Genomic DNA, 24,939 nt, shown 5'->3' with positions numbered 1-24,939 from the left:
TTCCTTTCCTCCGCCCAGATGAGGAGCAGTCTTGCAATCTCGAACAGAGGCCAAGAGTGGGTCCCGCCTTGTTTCGCAATATAGGCCAGAGCTGTCGTGCTGTCCGAATTGACTTGGACTACCTTGCCCCTGATCTGCTTTTCGAAGCCGATGAGAGCCAGATGAATAGCTAAAAGCTCTTTTTGATTGATGTGGAGAGAGGTTTGCTCTACCGTCCAAGTCCCCGAAAGTTCCTGCTTCTCTAGAGTGGCTCCCCACCCCGAGTTGGAGGCGTCGCAACACAACACGAGGTTTGGGTTCCTCTGAAGTAAAGACAAGCCTTCTTTCAGTCTGGGCTCGTTGTTCCACCATTGAAGATGAGACTTGATGGAAGTCGAGATGGGAATGCAATCCCTGTCGAGGCTGTCCCCTTTCTTCCAATGGCGGTTGAGATGAAACTGAAGAGGACGCAAGAACAACTTCCCCAGGGTCACGAACTTCTCTAACGACGAGAGAGTCCCCAGAAGGCTCATCCAATCTCTGACGGAGCAAAGATCTCTCTTCAGGAACGTTTGTACTTTTAGGAGGGCTGCTTGGATTCTCACCGACGACGGAAAAGCCCGAAAACTCCGACTGTGAATCTCCATCCCCAAATAAAGAATCTCCTGGGATGGAATGAGTTGTGATTTTTTCGAGCTCACCAGGAGACCCAGTTCTCTGGAGAGATCCAAAGTCATCTTGAGGTCCTTCAAACAACAATCGGCTGAGGAGGCTCTTATCAGCCAATCGTCCAGATACAGAGAGGCCCTGATTCCCCTCGAATGCAGCATGCTTGCCACGTTCAGCATGATCTTGGTGAACAATAGAGGAGCCGTGCAAAGTCCGAAACAAAGAGCCCTGAACTGGAAGACCTTGTTTCCGTCCATGAACCTCAGATAACGTCTGCAGCTGGGATGAATCGGAAGGTGGAAATAGGCATCCTGAAGATCTAAAGAGACCATCCAATCGTCCTTCCTCACAGCTGCCAGAACTGTTTTCTGAGTCTCCATGGTGAACGTCGAGTTTTGGACGTAACCATTGAGCACACTTACGTCCAGAACCGGTCTCCACCCCCCGGAACTCTTGGGTACTAGAAAAAGGCGGTTGTAAAACCCCGGAGACGTAACATCTTGCACTTCCTCTATTGCTCGTTTCTCTAATAAAAGAGACATCTGTAGAAGCATGGCTTGTTTCTTGGGACCCTCTCTGTATTTGGGCGAAAGATCCACTGGATCTGTGACTAAAGGAGGATTGGTCAGGAAGGGGATCTTGTAGCCTTCCTTTAACACCTGGACGGACCAGGGGTCCGCTCCATTCCTCTCCCAAGCCTCCCAAAAGTGAGTCAACCTGGCCCCCACTGCTGTCTGAAGGAGAGGGCAGTCAGACTTTACCTCGGCCGGACTTGCCCCCTCTGCCTCTAGGTTTCCTTCCTTCTGGTTTAAAAGAGCCTCTCCCAGAGGGCTTCCCACGAAAGGACTGAGGACGAAACCCAGAAGAAGATTCCTTAGGTTTTCGAGAGGAGAAAGACGGAGGCAAAACTTTCCTAGTCGAATGAGTAACTAAGTCATGTGTGGCCTTCTGAGTGAGAGCAGTAGCCACCTCGCCCACTAATTCCTGAGGAAATAAAGAATTAGACAAAGGTGCGAAAAGAAGGCCTGTCTTCTGATAGGGAGACACTCCTGCGGAGAGGAAGGAGCACATCGTGGCCCTTTTCTTGAGAATTCCAGCTGTAAACAAGGCAGCAAGTTCGTTGGAGCCATCTCTCACACCTTTGTCCAAGCAGGACATCAAATGAACCAAACCACTAGTGTCCGTTTCCGTCATATCAGAGACCCTCTTACTCAAAGCCCCCAAAGCCCAGTCCAAAAAATTAAAAACTTCGAAGGCCCTGAAAAGACCTTTAAGCAAATGGTCGAACTCTGGAATGGACCACCAAATCTTCGTCTTCCTTAAGGCAAGACGACGAGAAGCATCTACCAAACTTGAAAAATCCCCTTGGGCAGACGAAGGAAAACTCAAGCCCAACACTTCACCAGTCTCATACCACACACTAGATTTAGAGGCTAACCTAGCGGGAGGAAAGGCAAAGGCCGTCTTGCCAAAAGCTTTCTTGGAGTCCAACCAAGAACCCATTAACTTCAAGGCCCGCTTAGAAGATCGAGAAAGAACCATCTTGGTGTAAACTGGAACCTTAGTAGCTTTACCTAAGATGAATTCAGAAGGCGGAGAACGAGGGGCCACAGGGGTAAAAGAATCCGGGAAAATTCCAGTCAAAATAAGCATAAACTTGCGAAGGTCCACAGCATGCTGATAATGCTTCTCCTCCTCATTCTCAGAGACTTCCTCAATAGGATTATCCTCATCCGACTTTTCCTCTGGTTCGTCTTCTGGCAGTGCAGCAACAGCTGCAGCCTGAACCGAAGGAACAACGTCTGGATGGGACTGCCTGTCAAGGCCAACATCTGAGTCAATTTGGTGGGGAGAAGTAGAAGTAGATTGATGCGAAACACGGACATGTAGACGATCATCCTCAACCAACAACTGCTTAGACCGCTTAGAATTCAACTGTTGTTGAACAGAAGAACGCTTGAAATCAGAAGGTAACTGTTGAAGATCGCCGCGAGGTCGCGTAAAGTCCGAGGACTGTTGCTGCGAGCGATCAAAGGAGTCAGGATGTCGCCGCTGTAAACCAATGTTTTGACGCGCCGCGTCCAAAAGTTGTTGCCGCGGGCGATCCACTACTTCAAATTGTTGCCGCGTCTCGTCCACTTGTCGACGCCGACGCTCTTCCCCGCGACCAGAAAACGCAAACTGGTCAACCAAAACTCTCTGACGCGACTCATCAAAATCAACCTGGCGTTGAACACTGTGAATGGGAGACCGTCTAAGTGATAACTCGTCAAGGCCATATACCATCGAACGTTTGTGCGATAACTGGTCTGACATTGAACGCCCAGACACAACGCCAACACTTGGTTGATAAGAATCCATCAACGAAGAGAGTTGTTCCTTCATAGACAAAAGCGCAGTCCATTTCGGATCAACAGAACTCCTAGAAGGAAGATTCGCACTAATGTCACCACGCATTTCAGGGGAAGAAAGCCAATCCGATGGAAGAGGAGGTGCATGAATAGTTACAAGGTCCGAATCGGAAGGAATCATATCCGCACGAACACGGTGATCTGAACGTTTGGCCGGAGTGCAAGCGCTGGGAGAACGGAAACGTTCCGGTGAACCCCACGAACTACATCCTGGCCGCACAGGCGATTCCCGACGCTGTGTGTTTTGACGCGCCGCGTCCAAATCAACATGGGAGCGTTTAAGCGGTCTCGACGCTCGCCGCCAGATCTCACTCCCCGACCCTTCATCGGAAGACGGGGATAACGTATGAACCTCACCTTTCCTACGATGAGGGTGAACGACCTGAGCTACGGCAACAGGAACGTTCGAGGGGACGTCTGCACGATTGATGATGCTTCTCGTTCCCTTAAGCCGTTCGACATTACTTCTCCCATGGGTTCGAGAGCTCGAAAGAGGTCTAAGGCTAGGTGAACGACAAGATCGTGCCGACGCACCCTCCGCAACACTAAACACATTATCAACACTTGTCACAACACCGAGAGAGTCACGATTCTTCGGTACCACATCAGACACTCGAGTCGACGCACCTTCCGCAACACTAACCACATTATCAACACTTGTCACAACACCGAGAGAGTCACGATTCTTCGGTACCACATCAGACACTGAAACACTTTCCACAGTTCCGATAGGATCACGGTTTTTCAATACCTTTAACTCTGAAAAGATAGTATTTCTATCGGCTGCTAAGGACTCAACTTTCTCACCAAGAGACAAAATAGCAGTAAACATGTCCTTCATAGTAGGTTCCTGATCTACCACCACAGGGGAAGGAACAGGATTAGGAACAGGTAAATTAGGTAAGGTTCTATCCACAGATCGGGAAGAACTACGCCTAAGTCTATCTCTCTCTAATCTCCTAACATAACGATCGTAAGTACCAAAATCATCATCAGTTAAGGAAAGACACTCATTACACCTATCATCTAATGAACAAAATTTACCCCTACATTTTACACAAATAGAATGAGGATCAATAGATCCCTTAGGAAGTCGTGTACGACAACCCTCACTAACACACCTACGCTGAGCAGGGGAGGAGTCGGCCATTTTAAAGTTAACGTGAGAGACCGACAAGCAAAAAGTAAGGGAAAAAACAATAAAGAAAATCTCAAACAAAAAGATTTCAAGATAAGAACCAAGGAAAATTAATCAACGATAGCTTAAACTCAAAAAAGAACGTTGTACATCACCAAACAACTTCCCAAGAGAGTAAAAACACGAGAGCGAACTTCTGTATGTCAGTCAGCTATGACGGCAGAGAGAAGAACTGGAGTTGGTGTGTAGTTCCACCTGTTCTACCGCTAGGGTGCGGTTGGTACACCTGGCGTATCTTCGATAGCGCGAGATTTGAATTTTCTGCCCTGGCGTCAGGGACTTCAGCTCTTTTATATAACCAGCGGGTAAGTTTTATATTTAAAAACTCAAAGTATGATTGTAAGTAGGTCAAGGATGGTGGCTCCTCAACATCCAGATCTCAGTATTGATAATGTTTCTTTAAATTTGTATGACTCTTTCAAAATTTTAGGTGTGATTCTCGACAGCAAATTTACTTTTGAGAAACACATTAGGTCTGTCTTCAATTGCACAAAAAATTGGCTTATTGAGAAAGTCTTCGGTGATCAATCTATTCAGAAGAAGTGTTTTAATTCTTTCATTCTACCTTGTTTTGAGTATTGTTCTCCTGTCTGTGTTCAGCTGCTGATTCTCATCTTAATTTGTTGGACAGAAACTTAGGGTCTATTAAATTTCTTATTCATGATCTAGATATTAATCTTTGTCACCGTCGTTCAATTAGTTCATTATGCATGTTGCATAAGATTTTTCATAACTCTGACCATCCTTTACATTCAGATCTCCCTGGACAATTCTATCCTATTCGTAATACTAGGCAGGCAGTTAATTCTAATAGCCAGGCCTTCTCCATCATGAGGCTCAATACTACACAGTATTCTAGAAGTTTTATTCCAGCTGTTACCAAGTTGTGGAATGATCTTCCTAATCGGGTAGTTGAATCAGTAGAACTTCAAAAGTTCAAAGTTGGAGCAAACGTTTTTATGTTGACCAGGCTGACATAAGTCTTTTTATTGTTTATATACAGTATGACATATCTGGTTTTGACGTTAATAGTTTATATAGGAAATATCTGTTTTGACGCTGTTACTGTTTTTAGAATGATATATTGTTAATTTATTCTCATCATTTATTTATTTCCTTATTTTCTTTCCTCACTGGGCTATTTTTCCCTGTTGGAGCCCTTGGGCTTGTAGCATCTTCCTTTTCCAACTAGGGTTGTAGCTTGTCTAGTAATAATAATAATACAGTAGACCCCCCATACGACATTAATCCGTTCTGGAGTTGGTATCGTATGGTGAAAATCTCGTATGGTGGGCAATAGAAAAGCTAATGCGTGCAAAACCCCTGGTAAAAACCTTGAAAATTAGTGTAACAAAATAGTATAGTAAGCACTGTACTACAGTATACAATACTTGTATATAATATACATGTACTGTACAGTATATAATTAAATAACATTACACGTATAAATAAAAATTATATACTGTACTGTAAAGGAAAAATTAAATTTTAATTACCTTTGGAGTGACGTGACTTGAGCTGGTAGTGGGTGGAGGCAGAGGGGGGAGGAGGCCGTAGATATAAAAACGTATCAATGCTAATTATGTTATGTAAACTTAATAATGAATTTATTCTTACTATTAAACACTTAAAATTGAAAATGTTTTTTTTTATTTTTGTCTTGAAATTTTTTTATGATTTTTTTCTTTTAGAACTTAAAAAATTACTCTTTTTTAGCTTTTTTAATAGAATCACTTATCATCTTTGCTTTCTGACACTTCTCTTTTGGAGAAATATCTATCCAAAGAAGCCTGTTTCTGATGACTCCTCAAAATATTTCTAAAATGACTCATACACTTGTCATTAACACTCTCCAGAAGACGACCTGTGTGAAGTTTTTCTGGGTGTTTTTTTTTCAATGAATCTCGTAAGGTTTACATAACAAGCGATAGCTTCCCTTATTTCTGCCGATGTCGTTTCTTCAGTCTCCCCCCCATCCTTGCCACCACTAGAGCTGTGCTCTTCTTGAATGATGGTCAACTGCATTGCCTCCAACTCCTTCAAGTCTTCAGTCATAAGCTCCTCCCTATGCTCCTCGATAAGGTTATCGACGTCAGCCTCATCGACAACAAGCCCCATGCACATGCCTACTTCGTATTTCTTTAATATCTCCAGCTTCGTTTCCATAGTAATCATCTTCTTACTTTTCCCTTTAACATTACTAGCAATCTTGGGACCCATGGTTAACGAATTAAAGTTGGAATTAAGCACTAAAATGCACAAAAGATATCGCAAGCACTCACACGAGATCAAGTCTTTACGAATCACACACGAGAATCTAAACTGAACGCGCGATTAACAAAGAGAGAGACTGAGGTAGCATCTCTCTCAGGCATTGTAGGAGGGATTTCGGCCAATAGCGTATCGACATCTTAGCGACGCCGTGACGCCGACCAATAGCAGACCAGCTTCTTAGTGACGTATGACCGTGGTGGTAGGAGAGTGACTCGCACAGTCGTACGCGTAAAAACCGCCAAGTTTGAATTTTGGAATTCGATGCCGTAAAGTGGGGAAAATGTCGTAACGAGGGGACGAAAAAACATTGTATTCCACACCTTAACATGAAAAAAACTTAAGCTAGGGACGCTGTACCCCGGGGGTCTACTGTAATAATAAAAGACATGTATGAGGCTTTTTTTCCTGCAGTGGACTAACTAGCTAAGACTAATGATGATGAGATCATATTACTCATCAAAACCAGTCTTCCTAATGTGAACAAATCGAACTATAAATGTGGTTGGGTCTGCGCCTAAATCACCTCCCGTTGAACTTTTATGCAATTGAGAACATACTATATCTCTTCCTATATTACGTTTTGTACCATTCATCAAGCGAAGCACTATATTACTACAATACTACTTGTTATTTTAGGAACCAAAACTTGTGAAATAATCCTATGCAGTCATGTACTTTTTTTTATTTTATATATTTACTATAAGATTTGAACTACGATTACTTATTTTTAATTATACATTCAGTGCACTAAATAGTTTCATATATTTATCAACTGGCACAATGATGAGAGTAAGAATGTTAACTTTAGTCTGGTTATGCTATTTAATAATCATTTGTGCATTTTATATACTGATGAATGCTATTACTCCAGTGTTTAAATAACTACTTTTTAACCATGTATGTTTTTTCTTTGATTTTTTGAAAAAAATTGATTCTGTACCTTAGGAGGTTGCTATGCAAGTTCGAACTATGGCTTTTGGTTTAATCTATCAAAATGTAAATTCATTAAAAATAATAATACCTGAGATTACCTTCAAGTTTCCTTTACATCTTAACAGTTAGGATGTTGTGCAGCATAACCTTCCTTTAAAAACTTACTATTTCTTGTTACAACTTTTGTTATTTCAATTTTTAACCCTAACTGCATACACTCTGAATCCATACATCACAGTTGGTACAATAACTTTCTCATACAGAACTCTCTTTACATTCATTCCCAACATAACACATTCCTATCTCACCCCCACTCACTGGAAACCACTCCCTCAGTTCATTTCCTATCCTAACACACACCTTACTGCCTATGTGGAAACTCTTCACTGGTTGCAACAACCTTCCACCAATTCCATATAACCTCATCACATTCCACATCGCCTCCCTATCAACTCTATCATAAGCTTTCTCCTGATCCATAAATGCAACATACACCTCCTTGCCTTTTGATAAATATTTTTTGCATATCTGCATAACTGTGAACATCTGATTCATATATCCCCTACCTCTTCTAAACCCACCCAGTACTTCTAAGATTGCATTCTCTGTTTTATCCATAATCATATCAATTAACACTACCATACACTTTTCCAACCACACTCAACAAATTAATACCCCTTGAATTACAACACTCGTGCACTTCCCCCTTACCTTTGTATATTGGAACAATACACGTAAAGCAAAATAAAAAAAATAAATCTAATAGTCATACTTTTGAAATAACTCATCAAATTAATCAAAGTACCCATAGAAAACAGTGCACCCGTATTATCTATGATGCAGTAAATTATCCATACCATGAAAAAATCTAGTGTGTATTTTTTATCCCATACATGTAAATGGAGCTTAGCTTACTAGATTATACGATACAGGAAGAGATACAAACAGAGCTTTACAGTAATGGTATACTAAGGTGAAAGGAACACTGCAATGTAGAAAGTAGGGAGGAATGAAAACCTGAGCATGCTATAAAAATGATTGAAAAGAATCTAGGAAGGATAAGAAAAAATTAAAATTTATTTTACTTACATTACTTGGTTTCATACTAAAATCAACAGCAGTAGTAGTCTCCAAAGTAAGACAACTATGAGATAATTGGTATGTAAGCAGAGAGAGATTACACCATATTTGTACATCTTGAAAAGGAAAATGACAGGGTCATTAAAAGGTGGAGGGTATAAGAATGGCTTTCATAACACCATATTGTGTATCAGAAGAGATTGAGGTAAATGCTAAAAGGAGAGTAGGAATAGGCCACTAGGTGATCTATTGTTGAAAGAAAAATATAAAGGAAAAGTTTTATGAGATGGAGAGGAGACTGAAAATAAATGTAAGCAAAACAAAGTTATTGGTGACTAGACAGAAAGCAAAATGAAAGTACTACATATTTTAAAAATAGTAGTGTGACAGTTGTGGAAACGGTATAAGAGTGGAATTGGCTTAGGATATGTAGCCAAGCATGAGGGCCTATATGAGGCCCTTCAGTAGCCCTAATTGCACAATGAAATAAAAGTTAGAAGTTGGAGAGGACTAAAGGAAGTGTGAATAGAGGTAAAGTGCTAAGGACTGAAGGAACACTAACTGCATTACAAAATTATAGGGAGTAAGAGGTGCATAGGTTAACTAACCTTTGTATACTGATATGAAGTAAGAGGTGTATGGGTTAACTATTCCATGTACTTTTCAATAGTTGTCACATGAGTACTTTACATTAAAATATTTACCTTGAGTGAGAGCTTTTCAATGAGCAAAATACACAAGAGAATGTGGAAAGAGAGAGAGAGAAGAGAACCGTGTCATGATAGATGGGGAGGTCTTGGAGGAGATAGTGCATTTAAAAGCAAAGGTTGGTAGCAGTAAAAAATTCAATAATTTTCTGAGGTAAATTAGGAGACAAAGAAACCTCACTAGATTATTACCTTTTCAGTTTCTTCCTCTTCTTCCTCATCTTTATCAGCTTCCTGCTTAATCTGTGGGGTATCTAAATCCGTAGTATCTGTTTTAGGTTGAGTGGTTGGTTTTTGGATGTTGCCTTTAACATTGGACTGCTGTTTCCCTCTTGGTTCACTATCCATGCTTTTCTTGCCACTCTTACTACCTTTCTTGTTATCTTTACTGTTGCCTGCAGACTGAAAAATACAAATAAAAGTCGTAGTAATATAATGTACTAGCTAAGCGACGGGAATATGCAAATTGATCCTCGAATATAGAAATACAAAAAATTCTTGTAAAGCACTCCATCAGAAACTAAATGTTCAAAAGTATAAACATTCACATTCAAGTAAATTTTATTAAACAAAATAGCTATCACTTGAAAATGATCATATAAAAATTAAAAGCAATAGTCAGATGATACAGACTAATACAGTTATGGTGATATAAAGTAAGTTAACAAATCATGTGGTCTAAGATTGTTCTCACATTTTTGGCATAAATAAGTAATCTTTTTATAAACATTTATCTACAACAAATTAAAGGTTATTATATCATACATGAAACTTTATTTTACCAAAATCTAGTAATGAACTAAACTAGTCTAACAATTTACATTAAAAAATTAGTAGAGTACTGTAATGTTAAATATTGGTAGCAAAGCAGGACTTAACTACATACCGTACCTAGTACAGGATGGTACAGTCTGGGAAGATCTAAATACAATGGATCTGAATTATGAAAAATCTTATGCAACATGAATAAAGAAATAACTGAATAGTGGTGCCAGAGATTAATATCAAGATCATGAATAAGGAATTTAAAAGACAGTCAGTTTCAATCCAACAAAATAGATGAGTGTACGTGTCATTTGAATGATTTAATTGGTACTTTTCAAGTACAGCATATATACGTACACGAACAACCAATTCGGATAATTAAAGCTGTTTTGCTTGTATTTCAACTTTCGTACGACAATACGGTAAACAATTGCCATAGTATTATTATTATTATTAACACTAGCCAAGCTACAACCCTAGTTGGAAAAGCAAGATGCTATAAGCCCAAGGGCTCCAACAGGGAAAAATAGCCCAGTGAGGAAAGGAAATAAGGAAATAAATAAATAAGGAGAATAAATTAACAATATATCATTCTAAAAACAGTAACAGCGTCAAAACAGATATGTCCTATATAAACTATTAACAACGTCAAAAACAGATATGTCATATATAAACTATAAAAAGACTCATGTCAGCCTGGTCAACATAAATACATTTGCTCCAACTTTGAACTTTTGAAGTTCTACTGATTCAACTATAGTTGTTACAAAGGACATGAAGAAGAATATGACCGATATATTATTACATTACTGTATACCCTTTTCAGTTTATGAAATGGTAAACCAAATTGCACAAAATTTACCTAAAGAAAGGCAAAAGAATTTCAATAATTTCCTAGGCTCTGTAATCAAGCACCATGAAGGTAGACTAAAATTATCGTGCATCAGTAACAAGGATGAAACACCTCTAAACTTTAATATGATATTAAAATCAAGTGTAAATGCATTGGTTGGTTCATTGGGATTGATGTCATATGTAGAGAAAATATAATATAGATTAAAATCAGTTTTATTTCATTTATTTTAATTTTTAAGCATAAATTAAGTTGAATAAAATTTGTAACACTAGCATCTTTACATTACCAAACCCTAGCCTATAGTCCTACACAGATGGTTTCATAATTAGCAGGTGCCTTATACTACAGATGTGAGGTAATTAAAATTTTCCTATACATAATATACTGTATGTATTTGCATGCAGTGTCATGTACCATACATTAAATCCAACACTGCGAAAATAGATTTACCGTGGTGCAGGAGCACATCCCCATTGTAACCCTTAATAACCTAACTAACTTTCCAAGGAATGCTATAAGGAATAAACTAGACTGAAATGATCAGTCAACCTGTGTGAATATTGTTCTTGACCTATTACATATTGGGAAGGAATTAATTAATTGAAAACTGAAATAAGTTGAAAATTGTTATACAAAAACTTTGACAGGAATGAAAATAATTAAAGGGATAATAAATCAAAATCTAATGTAAACACAGGGTAGAGGGAAATTAAAGGATAAATTAAATGTAATGAGAGGGTAGAGGGAATTATTTCAAAGTAAAAAGAAACACTAACTATAATTTATATTACAATACAGTTATTTAGGTTGTTGGGCAACCATGAAAAATCAGCCGTCAGCTTAGTGACGAGTCATTTTCCTGGTGCACCAAGTTTTTTTTTTCACTTTTCACTGTGGTCTATTACCTAATCCAAGCAAACTTCGAGCGGTGACTTACCAAAGAAAAATCCAAAGAATAGAAGTTTATGAATAGTTCTAAGATGAAGTATTACTTATCCCTTAGATTGTAAAATGCGACCATATTTTCTCATCACCCTCACCTGCAACAACTGCATCCTCATTTCCCTTTCTTCTTCGTCTTGGTCACGATATTTTTTCATTTTCTTCATCTTTCCTTTTTGGCCTCTCTTCAAAGCAACAGTGCCCTTGGATGCATCTTCATTCATCTGTTCCTTTTGCAGATTTTGCTTGTCCTCTTTGTTTTCCTCATTCTGTTTATTTTTTACCTTTCCTGTTGGAATATAAGAGGAATGATATTACTTGTATTCATACTGGACTAGTGTGTTGAAGGTGCATAACAATTTTAGCTAAAAATATTCAATGAAAACACAGTACACTATAGAAAATCTAACAAACCTTACAAAAACAGTTCTCTCTGTTTACTGAATTCTTACCAAATATTTGCTTTCATCATATTCATAAAACATTTTAACTCAATAATGAACCTTTAGGTTATTCTTATGGCTGATCTTGTGGCTTTTTTTTTCCTTAAATTACTAGAGTACTTTTCAACTAATATATTGCAACTCTTTCAAAATTCAATTTGAAATGAAGATTCTGACTAAAGCCTAATTTCCAAAACAAAATGTATTAATCAAATTCATATAAAAAAAATAATTTATCATTACTTTGAAGTGTGAGATTCTCAACAATAAAATATAAGACAGCAACTTATATCTAACTATTCGATAATACCAGTATAATGCCAAATTCTGATGCTGCAGTCACCAGACTGGAGCGACCTGAAACCAGTCCCATTTATATTAATCCTAATTTCTTTAATTGCTGCTTCCTCTGGTGCCTTAGATGACCACGGAGGTAGCAGCAGTAGGGGATTCAGCAGTATGAAGCTTCATCTGTGGTGGATAACGAGGGAGGGTGGGCTGTGGCACCCTAGCAGTACCAGCTGACCTCGGTTGAGTCCCTTGTCAGGCTGGGAGGAACGTAGAGAGTAGAGGTCCCCTTTTTGTTTTGTTTCATTTGTTGATGTCGGCTGCCCCCCAAAATTGGGGGGAAGTGCCTTGGTATATGTATGTATGTATGTGAGCAATATCACAACAAAAAGAAACCACTATGAGTGGGGAGGCAGATGGGAAACCAATGAATTTAAAGTAAGTACTGTACTTAATTTACCTATAGATTTTTTTACTTGATTAATCTCAACAGAATTATCTTGCCGACCACCACGTCAACCTGGATGGAAGGATAGCGGTAATTCAAAACTGTTCATTCGTAATATGATAATTATAAAATAAATTTTTGAATATACTTACCCGGTGAATATATAATAGCTGCTGCTCAGCGGCTCGACAGAAAACACACTCAAAAACTCGCGAGCGATCGCTATGAAGGTTGCGGGTGTGCCCACCAGCGCCAACTATCGGCCAGATACCACTCTTGCATGTAAACAAACCCTTCAATTCTTCTCGTCCCGCTGCGTCTCTATTGGGGAGGAAGGGAGGGCCTTTAATTTATATATTCACCGGGTAAGTATATTCAAAAATTTATTTTATAATTAAAATATCATTTCTAAATATTTAACTTAGCCGGTGAATATATAATAGCTGATTCACACCCAAGGCGGTGGGTAGAGACCAGAGTTAAATAAGTTTACAGCGTATATGCTAAGAGTTTTTGACAGTTATCAATATAACAAAACCAAAATATATAGGTACCTGGTAAGGAAGTTGACTTAGACGATTACTCTGCCTTGTAAGTCTGTCTTCCTCACGAAGCCCAGCGATCCTCTTAGGATGCTGAAAGACTCCCAGGAGCTGAAGTATGAAGGGTTGCAACCCATACTAACAGGACCTCATCAAACCCCTAATCTGGGCGCTCTCAAGAAATGACTTTGACCACCCGCCAAATCAACCAGGATGCGAAAGGCTCCTTAGCCTTCCGTACAACCCATAAAAAACAATATTAAAAACATTTCAAGAGACAGATTAAAAAGGATATTGGAATTAGGGAAGTGTAGTGGTAGAACCCTCACCCACTACTGCACTCGCTGCTACGAATGGACCCAGTGTGTAGCAGTCCTCGTAAAGAGTCTGGACATCTTTCAAGTAAAATGACGCGAACACTGACTTGCTTCTCCAAAAAGTCGCGTCCATGATACTTTGCAGAGATCTATTTTGCTTGAAGGCCACGGAGGTTGCTATAGCTCTAATTTCGTGCGTCTTAACCTTAAGCAAAGATTGGTCTTCCTCACTCAAGTGGGAATGAGCTTCTCGTATTAAAAATCTGATAAAATATGACAAAGCATTCTTTGACATAGGTAAGGATGGTTTCTTAACCGAACACCATAACGCTTCAGATTTACCTCGTAATGGCTTAGTACGAGCTAAATAGAACTTAAGAGCTCTAACAGGACATAACACTTTCCAGTTCGTTGCCTACGATCTCTGATAAGCAAGGAATATCAAAAGATTTAGGCCAAGGACGAGAAGGCAGTTCATTCTTGGCCAGGAAACCAAGTTGAAGAGAACAAGTGGCTTTTTCTGTAGAAAAGCCGATGTTCTTACTGAAGGCATGAAGTTCACTGACTCTTTTAGCCGAGGCCAAGCACACCAGGAAAAGAGTCTTAAGAGTGAGATACTTCAGGGAGGCTGAATGTAATGGCTCAAACCTGTCTGACATGAGGAACCTTAGGACCACGTCTAAGTTCCATCCAGGAGTAGCCAAACGACGTTCCTTAGAGGTTTCAAAAGACTTAAGGAGATTTTGTAGATCTTTATTGTTGGAAAGATCTAAGCCTCTATGCCGGAAGACCGAAGCCAACAGGCTCCTGTAGCCCTTGATCGTGGAAGCTGACAAGGAGCGAACTTTTCTCAGGTGTAAGAGAAAATCAGCGATTTGGGCTACAGAGGTACTGGACGAGGATACAGATGCTGACTTGCACCAGTCTCGGAAGACTTCCCACTTCGACTGGTATACTCTAATGGTAGAAGCTCTCCTCGCTCTTGCAATCGCACTGGCTGCCTCCTTCGAAAAGCCTCGAGCTCTAGAGAGTCTTTCGATAGTCTGAAGGCAGTCAGACGAAGAGCGGGGAGGCTTTGGTGTACATTCTTTACGTGGGGCTGACATAACAGATCTACCCTTAGAGGAAGACTTCTTGGAAAGTCTACCAGCCATCGAAGTACCTCGGTGAACCATTCTCTCGCGGGCCAGAGGGGAGCAACTAACGTCAACCTTGTCCCTTCGTGAGAGGCGAACTTCTGCAGTACCTTGTTGACAATCTTGAATGGTGGGAATGCATATAGGTCCAGATGAGACCAATCTAGAAGAAATGCGTCTATGTATATTGCTGCTGGGTCTGGGACTGGAGAGCAATAGATTGGAAGTCTCTTGGTCATCGAGGTTGCAAAGAGGTCTATGGTGGGTTGACCCCAAGTCGCCCAAAGACTCTTGCACACGTCCTTGTGGAGGGTCCATTCCGTAGGAATTACCTGACCCCTCCGACTGAGGCAGTCTGCTAAAACGTTCAAGTCGCCCTGGATAAACCTCGTTAACAGGGAGATGCCTCGATCTCTTGACCAAATGAGCAGGTCCCTTGCGATCTCGTACAGCGTCAGGGAGTGGGTGCCTCCTTGCTTGGAAATGTATGCCAAGGCTGTGGTATTGTCGGAGTTGATCTCTACCACCTTGTTTCGAAGGAGACTCTCGAAGTTTATCAAGGCCAGGTGGACTGCCAAAAGCTCCTTGCCGTTGATGTGCATGCTCCTCTGACTTGAGGTCCACAGACCTGAGCATTCCCGACCGTCCAGGGTCGCACCCCAACCCAAATCCGACGCGTCCGAGAACAGTACGTGGTTTGGGTTCTGAACTGCTAGGGAAAGTCCCTCTCTCAGACTGATATTGTCGTTCCACCAATTCAGGCATGCCTTTACTGGTTCGGAGATCGGGATTGAGACTGTCTCTAACGTCTTGTCCTTTTTCCAGTGAAAAGCTAGATGGAACTGGAGAGGTCGAAGGTGTAGCCTTCCTAGCGAGACAAATTGCTCCAGGGATGATAGAGTTCCTACTAGACTCATCCAATTCCTGACTGAGCAACGTTCTCTCTTCAACATCAGTTGGACTTTGAGCAGGGCTTGCTCTATTCGGGGGGCAGACGGAAAAGCCCGAAAAACTGGACTGCGAATCTCCATCCCTAAATACAGTATAGTTTGGGATGGAATCAGCTGGGACTTTTCCAGGTTGACTAAAAGTCCCAATTCCTTGGTCAGATCCAATGTCCAATGAAGATCCTGCAGACAGCGATGACTGGACGAGGCTCTGAGAAGCCAGTCGTCCAAGTATAGGGAGGCTCGGATTCCCGGTAAATGGAGGAATTTTGCTACATTCCTCATAAGCCTCGTAAACACGAGAGGAGCAGGACTTAGGCCAAAGCACAGGGCCCGAAACTGGTAAACCACATTGTTGAAAACAAACCTCAGAAAAGGTTGGGAATCTGAGTGTATGGGGATGTGGAAGTATGCGTCTCTTAGGTCGAGAGAGACCATCCAGTCTCCCTTTCTGACCGCTGCTAAGACTGATTTCGTGGTCTCCATGGTGAACTTTGTCTTCGTAACAAAGACGTTGAGTGCACTGACGTCTAGCACCGGTCTCCAACCTCCTGTCTTCTTCGGTACTAGGAAGAGACGGTTGTAAAACCCCGGTGATTGAAGGTCCGAGACTTTCACCACCGCTCCCTTCTCTAGCAAAAGAGACACTTCTAGTTTAAGGGCTTGTCTCTTTGACTCCTCTCGGTACCTGGGAGAGAGGTCGATGGGGGAAGTCACTAGAGGAGGTTTGCGTACAAATGTAATTTTGTACCCCTCTCTGAGCAACCTCACAGATTGTTGGTCTGCGCCCCTCTTCTCCCAGGCTTGCCAGAAGTTCTTGAGTCTGGCTCCTACTGCTGTCTGAGGCTGCGGGCAGTCAGACTCTGCCACGTGAGGACTTGGCTCCTCTCTTCTTTCCTCTCTTTCCCTCGGCACGAGTACTTCCCCTGCTGGGAGCTCTGCCACGAAAGGGCGGAATAAATCTGGACGCCGGAGTGTCTATCCTAGGTCTTGCAGAAAAGGATGTCGAAGGAGTCCCTTTGCGAGCAGAGGACGCAACCAAGTCATGGGTGTCCTTCTGCACGAGTGAAGAAGCTATGTCCTTAACCAAATGTTCCGGGAACAAAAACTTAGATAAGGGAGCAAAGAGCAGTTCAGATCTTTGACAGGGAGTAACTCCTGCCGACAGAAAAGAGCAAAGGGACTCTCGCTTCTTAAGGACTCCCGACGTAAAAGAGGAGGAGAGCTCATTGGAACCATCGCGGATGGCTTTATCCATGCAGGACATAATAAGTACGGAGACATCTCTATCAGCCGATGAGATTTTCCTACTTAAGGCTCCCAAACACCAGTCAAGGAAGTTGAAAACTTCAAAGACTCTATAAATGCCTTTCAGCAGATGGTCAAGGTCCGAGGAGGACCAACTAATCTTCGAGCGTCTCATGGCTAGGCGGCGGGGAGAGTCTACAAGGCTTGAGAAGTCGCCCTGGGCAGAGGCAGGGACTCCCAAGCCGAGAACTTCTCCCGTGGCATACCAGACGCTCGATCTAGACGAGAGTTTAGATGGAGGGAAGGCAAAAGCCGTCTTCCCCAAACTCCTCTTGGTTTCCAACCAGTCGCCTAAAAGCCGTAAAGCTCTCTTGGATGAGCGAGAGAGCACAAGTTTTGTAAAGGCTGGCATGTCAGCAGGTACGCCTAGAACAAACTCAGACGGCGGCGAACGAGGAGCAACAGCGACGAAGTGATCGGGAAACAACTCCTTAAAGATTAACATGACTTTCTTAAAGTCCATTGATGGAGGAACTGTTCTGGGTTCGTCTACATCTGAAGGATGATCCTCAGGTTGAGGGTCAGCAACGTCCTCATCTGAAGGATCCTCATCTGACAACTGCTGAGAAACAAGCAAAGGGGTTGGCAATGCTTGACACGCAGCGTCCACACGCACTGGTGCATTAGTAGCGGACCAGGACGCAACGTCATGTACAGTGAACCCTCGTTTATCGCGGTAGATAGGTTCTAGACGCGGGCGCGATAGGTGAAAATCCGCGAAGTAGTGACAGCATATTTACCTATTTATTTAACATGTATATTCGGACTTTTAAAACCTTCCCTTGTACGTAGTACTGTTAACAAACCACCCTTTAATGTACAGAACACTTAATGCATGTACTACAGCACCCTAAACTAAAACAGGCACAAATATTAAAGGCGATTTTATATCATGTGTTTCCTAAACACCTAAAAAGCACGATAAAAAATGGCAACCAATGTTTTGTTTACGTTCATCTCTGATCATAATGAAGAAACAAACTCATTTAGTGTACACATATATGTACGTATAGGTTAGTTTTTGCATCGATTATATTGATTATACAGTACTGTATGTTGATTTTTTTATTACCAATGTTTTAGTTTACGTATTTTTCTTAGGACTTCCAAATGAAATCTTTTTCTTTATGACGCCGCCTGAAACGACGGCGTGTACGCTCAGTAAACAACCACGCTCAGAACAAACAAGGCATTTAACGCGCATGATGATAGTGATAAATAATGATACAGTACATACAGTATTTACAGTGTAAAAGCATTTACAAAATATGTTACCTTACAAATATAAATTATACAGTACTTGTACGTAGCAAAGCAGGAAAACAATTTGAGAGAGAGAGAGAGAGAGAGAGAGAGAGAGAGAGAGAGAGAGAGAGAGAGAGAGAGAGAGAGAGAGAGAGAGAGAGAGAGAGAGAGAGAGAGAGAGAGAGAGAGAGAGAGAGATTGTTTTACGTACGTAAATGTAAATTTTAAACAAAAAAAATATGATAGGTTACAACATGTAGACTTTTAAAACCTTCCCTTTAACTTAATGCATACAGTACGTACATTACTAAACTATAAAACAGGTTAAAGTAAAAAATAAAGATTGTTACTGTACTCACCACGAAAGAAGTTCAAGAAAAACTTGAATGACGATGGCGATGAATTTGCTGCACAGTAGAAATGATGATGATGAAGCTGATGATGTGTTCTACTGTGCAGTCAATGATAGTATTTTACGTCTCTTCAGACGGAGGTGTCTTTTCCTGGGACACCTCTTCAACTTCTTCAATTTCTTCCGAAGGCGTACTAGCAGGAGGAACTGGCTCTTTTTTGCGAGGCTGAAAAAACATTGTGATCGGAAGTTGTTGCCGCTGCTTCTTTTTTCGATCCAAGAGCATCCTGTAGGGAGTCGTGATGTCATCAACCTTGTTGCAGAATTGCATCGAGCGAACCATATCCTCGTCCCACTCTTGTAACATTTCTTTCGCCTCCTTCATATGGTTGCAGAACTTGGCAAGCCGTTCTAATGTTAAGCCCGTTTCTTCGACATTTTCTTGGGTCTCTTCCTGGGTACCCTCACTCTCTTCCTCACTTGCCGATTTCGTCAGGTCTTCGAGGTCTGCGTCAGTTAGGGGCTGGGAATGGCAGTCCAACAACTTGTCGACGTCTTCAGTCGTCATGTCGCCAAACCCGTCACCCCCAATTATGGCAGCCAACTGCACAGATTTCCGTATTGCAGAGTGTTGGATTTCCGACGGAGTAAATCCCTTGTCGTCGTAAACAATATCGGGCCACAGCTTCTTCCAGCTCGCATTTACGGTTGCAGGTTTCATCTCTTGAAGTGCCTTTTGAATATTCTGCAGGCACGTGGCTATGGTGTACTGCCGCCAGTACGCCTTCAAGTTGAAGTCTTCATCCTCGTCATCTTGGGCAGCATCCACACACGCAACGAGGTCCGCCAAGGTATTCTTCGTGTAGAGGGCCTTGAACGCCCTGATAACCCCCTGGTCCATTGGTTGAATTAATGACGTGGTGTTGGGTGGCAGGAACTCAACCTGAACGCCCTCACGCGACAGGTCAGTTGCGTGTCCACCAGCGTTATCCATAAGGAGAAGGATCTTGAATGGCAAGCCCTTCTCTAAGAGATATTCATGGACTTGCGGGATGAAACACTGGTGGAACCAGTTGGAGGTCAGCATCTTCGTAATCCATGCTTTTTGATTATGCATCCAGTACACGGGAAGGAGATTCTTATTTTTATTTTTCAAAGCGCGAGGATTTTTCGACTTATAAATAAGCCCCGGCTTTAACAAAAATCCAGCAGCATTGCCACACATCACGAGGGTAACGCGATCCTTGAATGCCTTAAAGCCAGAGGCTTTGGCTTCCTCTTTGAACAGGAAAGTTCGCGACGGCATTCTCTTCCAAAACAAGCCGGTTTCATCCATATTAAAGACTTGTTCCGGCTTGTATCCACCTTCAGCGATAATGTTCTTGAAAGTCTGGTTCACGTAAGTTTCAGCAGCGGCAGTGTCAGCGGAAGCAGACTCCCCATGCAGGGAAACGCTTTTCAGGGCGAAGCGTTTCTGAAACTTCGCGAACCATCCTTTGCTTGCGGAAAAACGTTTCTGAGGCTGGGAATCAGTGGATGTCCCTGGTTGAGGATCATCTGCATCATCATCATCTTCAGCATGGTTGCCGTCGTCCTCTTTAGGTTCCTTTGCAGCAAAATTCTCATATAAGCTCAAAGCCTTTGTTTGGATGGTGTTCGTATCCAACGCTATGTTCTTCTTCCGGCAGTCGGCAATCCACACAGCTAAAGCACCTTCCATGCGTACGATCGTTTTATTACGCGTTGTAACGACTCGCTTCGCTGATCTGCTAAAGGTGATTGCAGCAGTCTTTCTAATGTTCGCCTCGTCCTTCTTGATGTAGCGAACGGTGGATTCGTTGATGCCAAAATGGCGGCCGGCGGCCGCGTAACTTCTACCATCTTTTAACATGTCGAGAAGCGTAACCTTCTCAGCTATCGTCATCATCCTTCGGTGGCGTTTAGGCTCACTACCAGCCTTACTAGAAGCAGAACGCTTGGGAGGCATTGTAACAGAAAGTTCAACAAAAAGTTCAACTTAAAACAGTCGCACACAGCACAGATTAAACTTCACAAAGTTAAGAACGTCTACTCAGCAATACGCGGAAAGAGAAAGTGAACGATGCAGCCCCGCGAGAACTTTGATGCTGCGGGTAGAAGATGCGGGCAAAACACCAATCACAGGCTAGATAACAAAACTTGAGTTTTGATTCGTCATCTATCAGCGCTTGAACCAATCACAACCCGTCTTAGTACTATGGCGCGTTGGTTACTCATAGAAGATGCCCCCGCGCATACTGAACGTACGTAGATTAAGTACAATACCGTAATAATAATAAATAATGATAATAATACTGTACAGTAATAATAATAATAATAATGATTAATAATAATAACAATAATAATTTTATTAACAACAACAACAATAATAATAATAATAACAATAATAATAAAAATTTACGTACGCTATTTTACGCCTCTCTCTCTCTCTCTCTCTCTCGTACGCTTACAGTATTCGAAATGTGATTTTTGCAACAAAGAATATTATTGGATGCAGTACTGTACTACGTACGTATACATACAAAAGATTCATGGAAAAGAAGCACATCCATTACAGTACACACCATTCTAATATGGTATGACTGCATCTGATTTGCGTTTCATGTTCGATTTAATTTTACTACGTACTGAATTATCGTATGATCACATTCTCTTTTCGTGTTTTATTTCTTTCTGTGCTGAATTATATATCATATGTAATGCAATAAACACTCAGTAAGAGCAGATATTACTAATTACAGTATTAATGGAATTACAGGTAACAAAATATCGTATTTGGTTATCTTCAGATTTCGCGGTATTTTCGAATTTTCCGGAAAATCCGCGATATGTATATATATATGGGTTATGGGAAAACCCCGCGAAGTGGTGAATCCGCGATTGTCGAACCGCGAAGTAGCGAGGGTTCACTGTAACTGCTTGACAGTCTGTGAACTGTCAACAACAACAGGTGCGTGAGGACGCACGGCGTCCACTCGAGACTGTTTTGACTGCCTAGTCTGAGCAGTCAAAACAACTCTAGACTGCGGTGGTTGACGCTCAGCGTCAAAACAAGTCAACTCCGATGGTTGGCGAACGTCCTGAACGTCAACAGGAGCATTAGTAAGTGGCCTAACGTCCAAATGCGGCTGAAAATCCACACGAGACCGCATCGAGTGAGGCTCTACATAACGTGACTGACGTGACTTGGTTACGCCAACGTCAACAGGACGCACAAAGGTTCGTTTGGGCGGCTGAAGGCCAGGATCTCGATGAGATAAACGGCTAGGCTCAACGGGAACCTTATCGGCAGAATAGTCTTCCATAAGGGAGGCAAGCTTAGTCTGCATGTCCTGCAGTATAACCCATTTAGGGTCCACGGGAATGGGTGCGGTAAACGACGGGGTTAACGTCTGAGACGGCACAACCTTGCCTATACCAAGACTTTCTGAGCCTGTGTAACGTTGCTGCTTAGGCGGCGAGCAGTCATCCGATGACTGCAATGGGTCAGAACTGTCCCAATGACTACATCCAGGACGCTGGACCTGTCCTGAAGGGACCGACTTTCGCTTAAGGGGTCTAGAAACCTTGCTCCACGGTTTCTTATGCGAAAAGCCTTCGGAAGACGAGGAGAAAATGGGCTCTCTCGTCTTATGGTAGGGGCGATCTTGGTGAGATACGCCTGATACCATAGAGGGAACGTCTGTTCGCTGATCAAGGCCTCTCGAACCCATAAGTCGTACGACATTACTTCTCCCCTGGGCTTGGGAGCTTGCAAGAGGTCTCGGACTAGGTGAACGACAGGCACGAACAGACGAACCCTCGGTCGCAACACTGTTCACAACACTTTGCGCACTAATCACTTTCCCACTATTTTCCGCTGTAGCACTCTGACACTTAAGCTCTTTAACGTCAGCCATGAGTTGATTACGATCAGTTGCTAACGCTTCAACTCTTTCCCCCAAGGCATGAATAGCACGTAACATGTCTTGCATAGATGGTTCCTGAGTGCCAGAAGGGGGGTTAGGTACAACCACTACAGGGGAAGGATTAGGTTCAGGGGCATGTGGAGAGGAAAAATCTACTGACCTAGAGGAACTCCTCCTTACCCTATCTCTCTCTAGCCTACGTGCATACTTATCGTATTCGAGCCAATCGAATTCCGAAAGGCCCACGCATTCCTCACACCGATCTCCCAATTGACAGGTTTTACCCCGACAATTGGAACAAACAGTATGTGGGTCGAGAGATGCCTTAGGAAGACGCCTATTACAGTCCCTAGCATTACACTTACGAAATCTAGGTACTTGTGAAGGGTCAGCCATTTTGAATTAGTCAAAGAAAGTCCAAAAAACAATCCAAGTCATCAACAATTAAATCTGATCAATAAAGAGTTCAAGAGTTTAAGTTGAGGAAAAACACCTGCACTGCGAAAGCTCAAACCAAAATGAAGTACTTCACCAAATATGTTGAGAAAACTCCAGGTTATACAGCGAGTATTGATACGTCTTGTCGTCAAGGTCGACAGAGAAGAATTGAAGGGTTTGTTTACATGCAAGAGTGGTATCTGGCCGATAGTTGGCGCTGGTGGGCACACCCGCAACCTTCATAGCGATCGCTCGCGAGTTTTTGAGTGTGTTTTCTGTCGAGCCGCTGAGCAGCAGCTATTATATATTCACCGGCTAAGTTAAATATTTAAAAATAATAAGTAATCAAAAAGTTTTATCTGTTACAAACATTCTAACGTCAGAACTTGCTATTATTGGGGAATGTGACAAACCTGTGTCTTCTCAGTAAGTGTGAGAGAAAAGAATACTCTAGTATGGTCTGTTCAAATAAGACCCGAAAGAACCATCCTGCAATCCAGGAAGAGCTACTGTATCTTTAATCCAGTAACTGCAACCACATGGTAACTACATTCTCCAAAAGTAAAATACCTTAAAATTGAAATGGAGAAATTTGATGTACTGAAATTATGGGACACGATTGGAATATCAGGTAAACTGAAGAAAATTTCTGAATAAAAGGATTTTTAGTTTTCAGCTCTTACCCATTTCTAAATGGGGTTTCTGTTTCCTATCAGAGCTTTCAAACTCATGGCCTCAGTTGAAAACATCCCTTGAAAAAGGGAATAAGTGGTAATGTTCTCTGAAAAAGGTAGAAGAAAGAAAGGTTGTCTTCAAACACTTTCCTATCAGCCCTCTACACTTCCATCTGTCTTGTGTATCTGGCTCTCTCAACTGTTTCTCCCACTTGCCATTGTTATTTAAGCTTACTTTATCCTACCTTATATCCTGTTCATGATCCTTTTATAAATATGAATGTAATTTCTTTGCATTGCATAACAAAATCACTGTAGCATTCTATGCTGAACCTTCTTTGATACTTTCATTAGTTTTACTGTTTACCTTATAAAATAATTTCCAACCCTATCTCTTTTCGTGTCTACACATCCATCACAGTTGTTAATAAATATCAACATTAGATTACTCATTACAGAAACCATAATTACCCTTCAATATTACCCATTTACAATAAACTTGGCTTAGTTCTGAAGATGAATGTAATACTGCATGACCTAAACACTTAAAATATTTCAAAACATCCCGACTTGTCTAAACCACTTCGAGTATGGGAAAATACAGTCTGAAGGGTTGGAGGTAGCGGAGCCAGAGAAACATCACAAACTAATGCCTATTTATTTTTGTCGTTTACCTTTCCTACGTCGGACTTTGTTTCTGGTATACACATACCCAGTACAACATTTACACTTTGTGCTTCAGCAGAACCAATCTGACTTTCAGGCTACTAAAGGACAGTATGTATATAATTCTCATGACAGAATCTACTAAATAATTTGCCTCAATAGTTTTTTCTAAATACAGTATTCCTCTGTTCCTTGAATTCTTTATGAATGAAAAACATCCCATTCTCTACAAGTGACTGCTTTGCTTGCTTGATCACTAAATTTTAAAAAAATTTTATCCAATATCTGAATGTTCTTCAAAAGTCAGAAACTCCATATCTAATTCATAGCCTTTTGAAAAAGAATTTACTTTCCTGAATGTAACGTAAATGTCT

General features: G+C 41.5%; 1 protein-coding gene across 2 annotated transcripts in view; it reads right to left on the bottom strand.

Annotated features, from left to right (window-relative positions):
* The window catches only part of LOC137625826 (ribosome quality control complex subunit NEMF-like), a 143,917-nt gene that overhangs the window by 19,028 nt on the left and 99,950 nt on the right, over positions 1-24,939 (bottom strand). For both annotated transcript variants that reach the window (XM_068356712.1, XM_068356713.1), the window contains exons 17-18: positions 11,913-12,103; positions 9,444-9,653 (exon numbers count right to left, since the gene is read on the bottom strand). In XM_068356712.1, coding sequence (XP_068212813.1) covers positions 9,444-9,653; positions 11,913-12,103 — 401 coding nt within the window. The remainder of the gene's footprint in view (positions 1-9,443; positions 9,654-11,912; positions 12,104-24,939) is intronic.

The sequence above is a fragment of the Palaemon carinicauda genome, chromosome 33 (assembly GCF_036898095.1).
Source record: "Palaemon carinicauda isolate YSFRI2023 chromosome 33, ASM3689809v2, whole genome shotgun sequence".
NCBI classification, from domain to species: Eukaryota; Metazoa; Arthropoda; class Malacostraca; order Decapoda; family Palaemonidae; genus Palaemon; species Palaemon carinicauda.
Note: the sequence above shows the minus strand (reverse complement) of the source record. Positions and strands in the feature narration are given on the sequence as shown.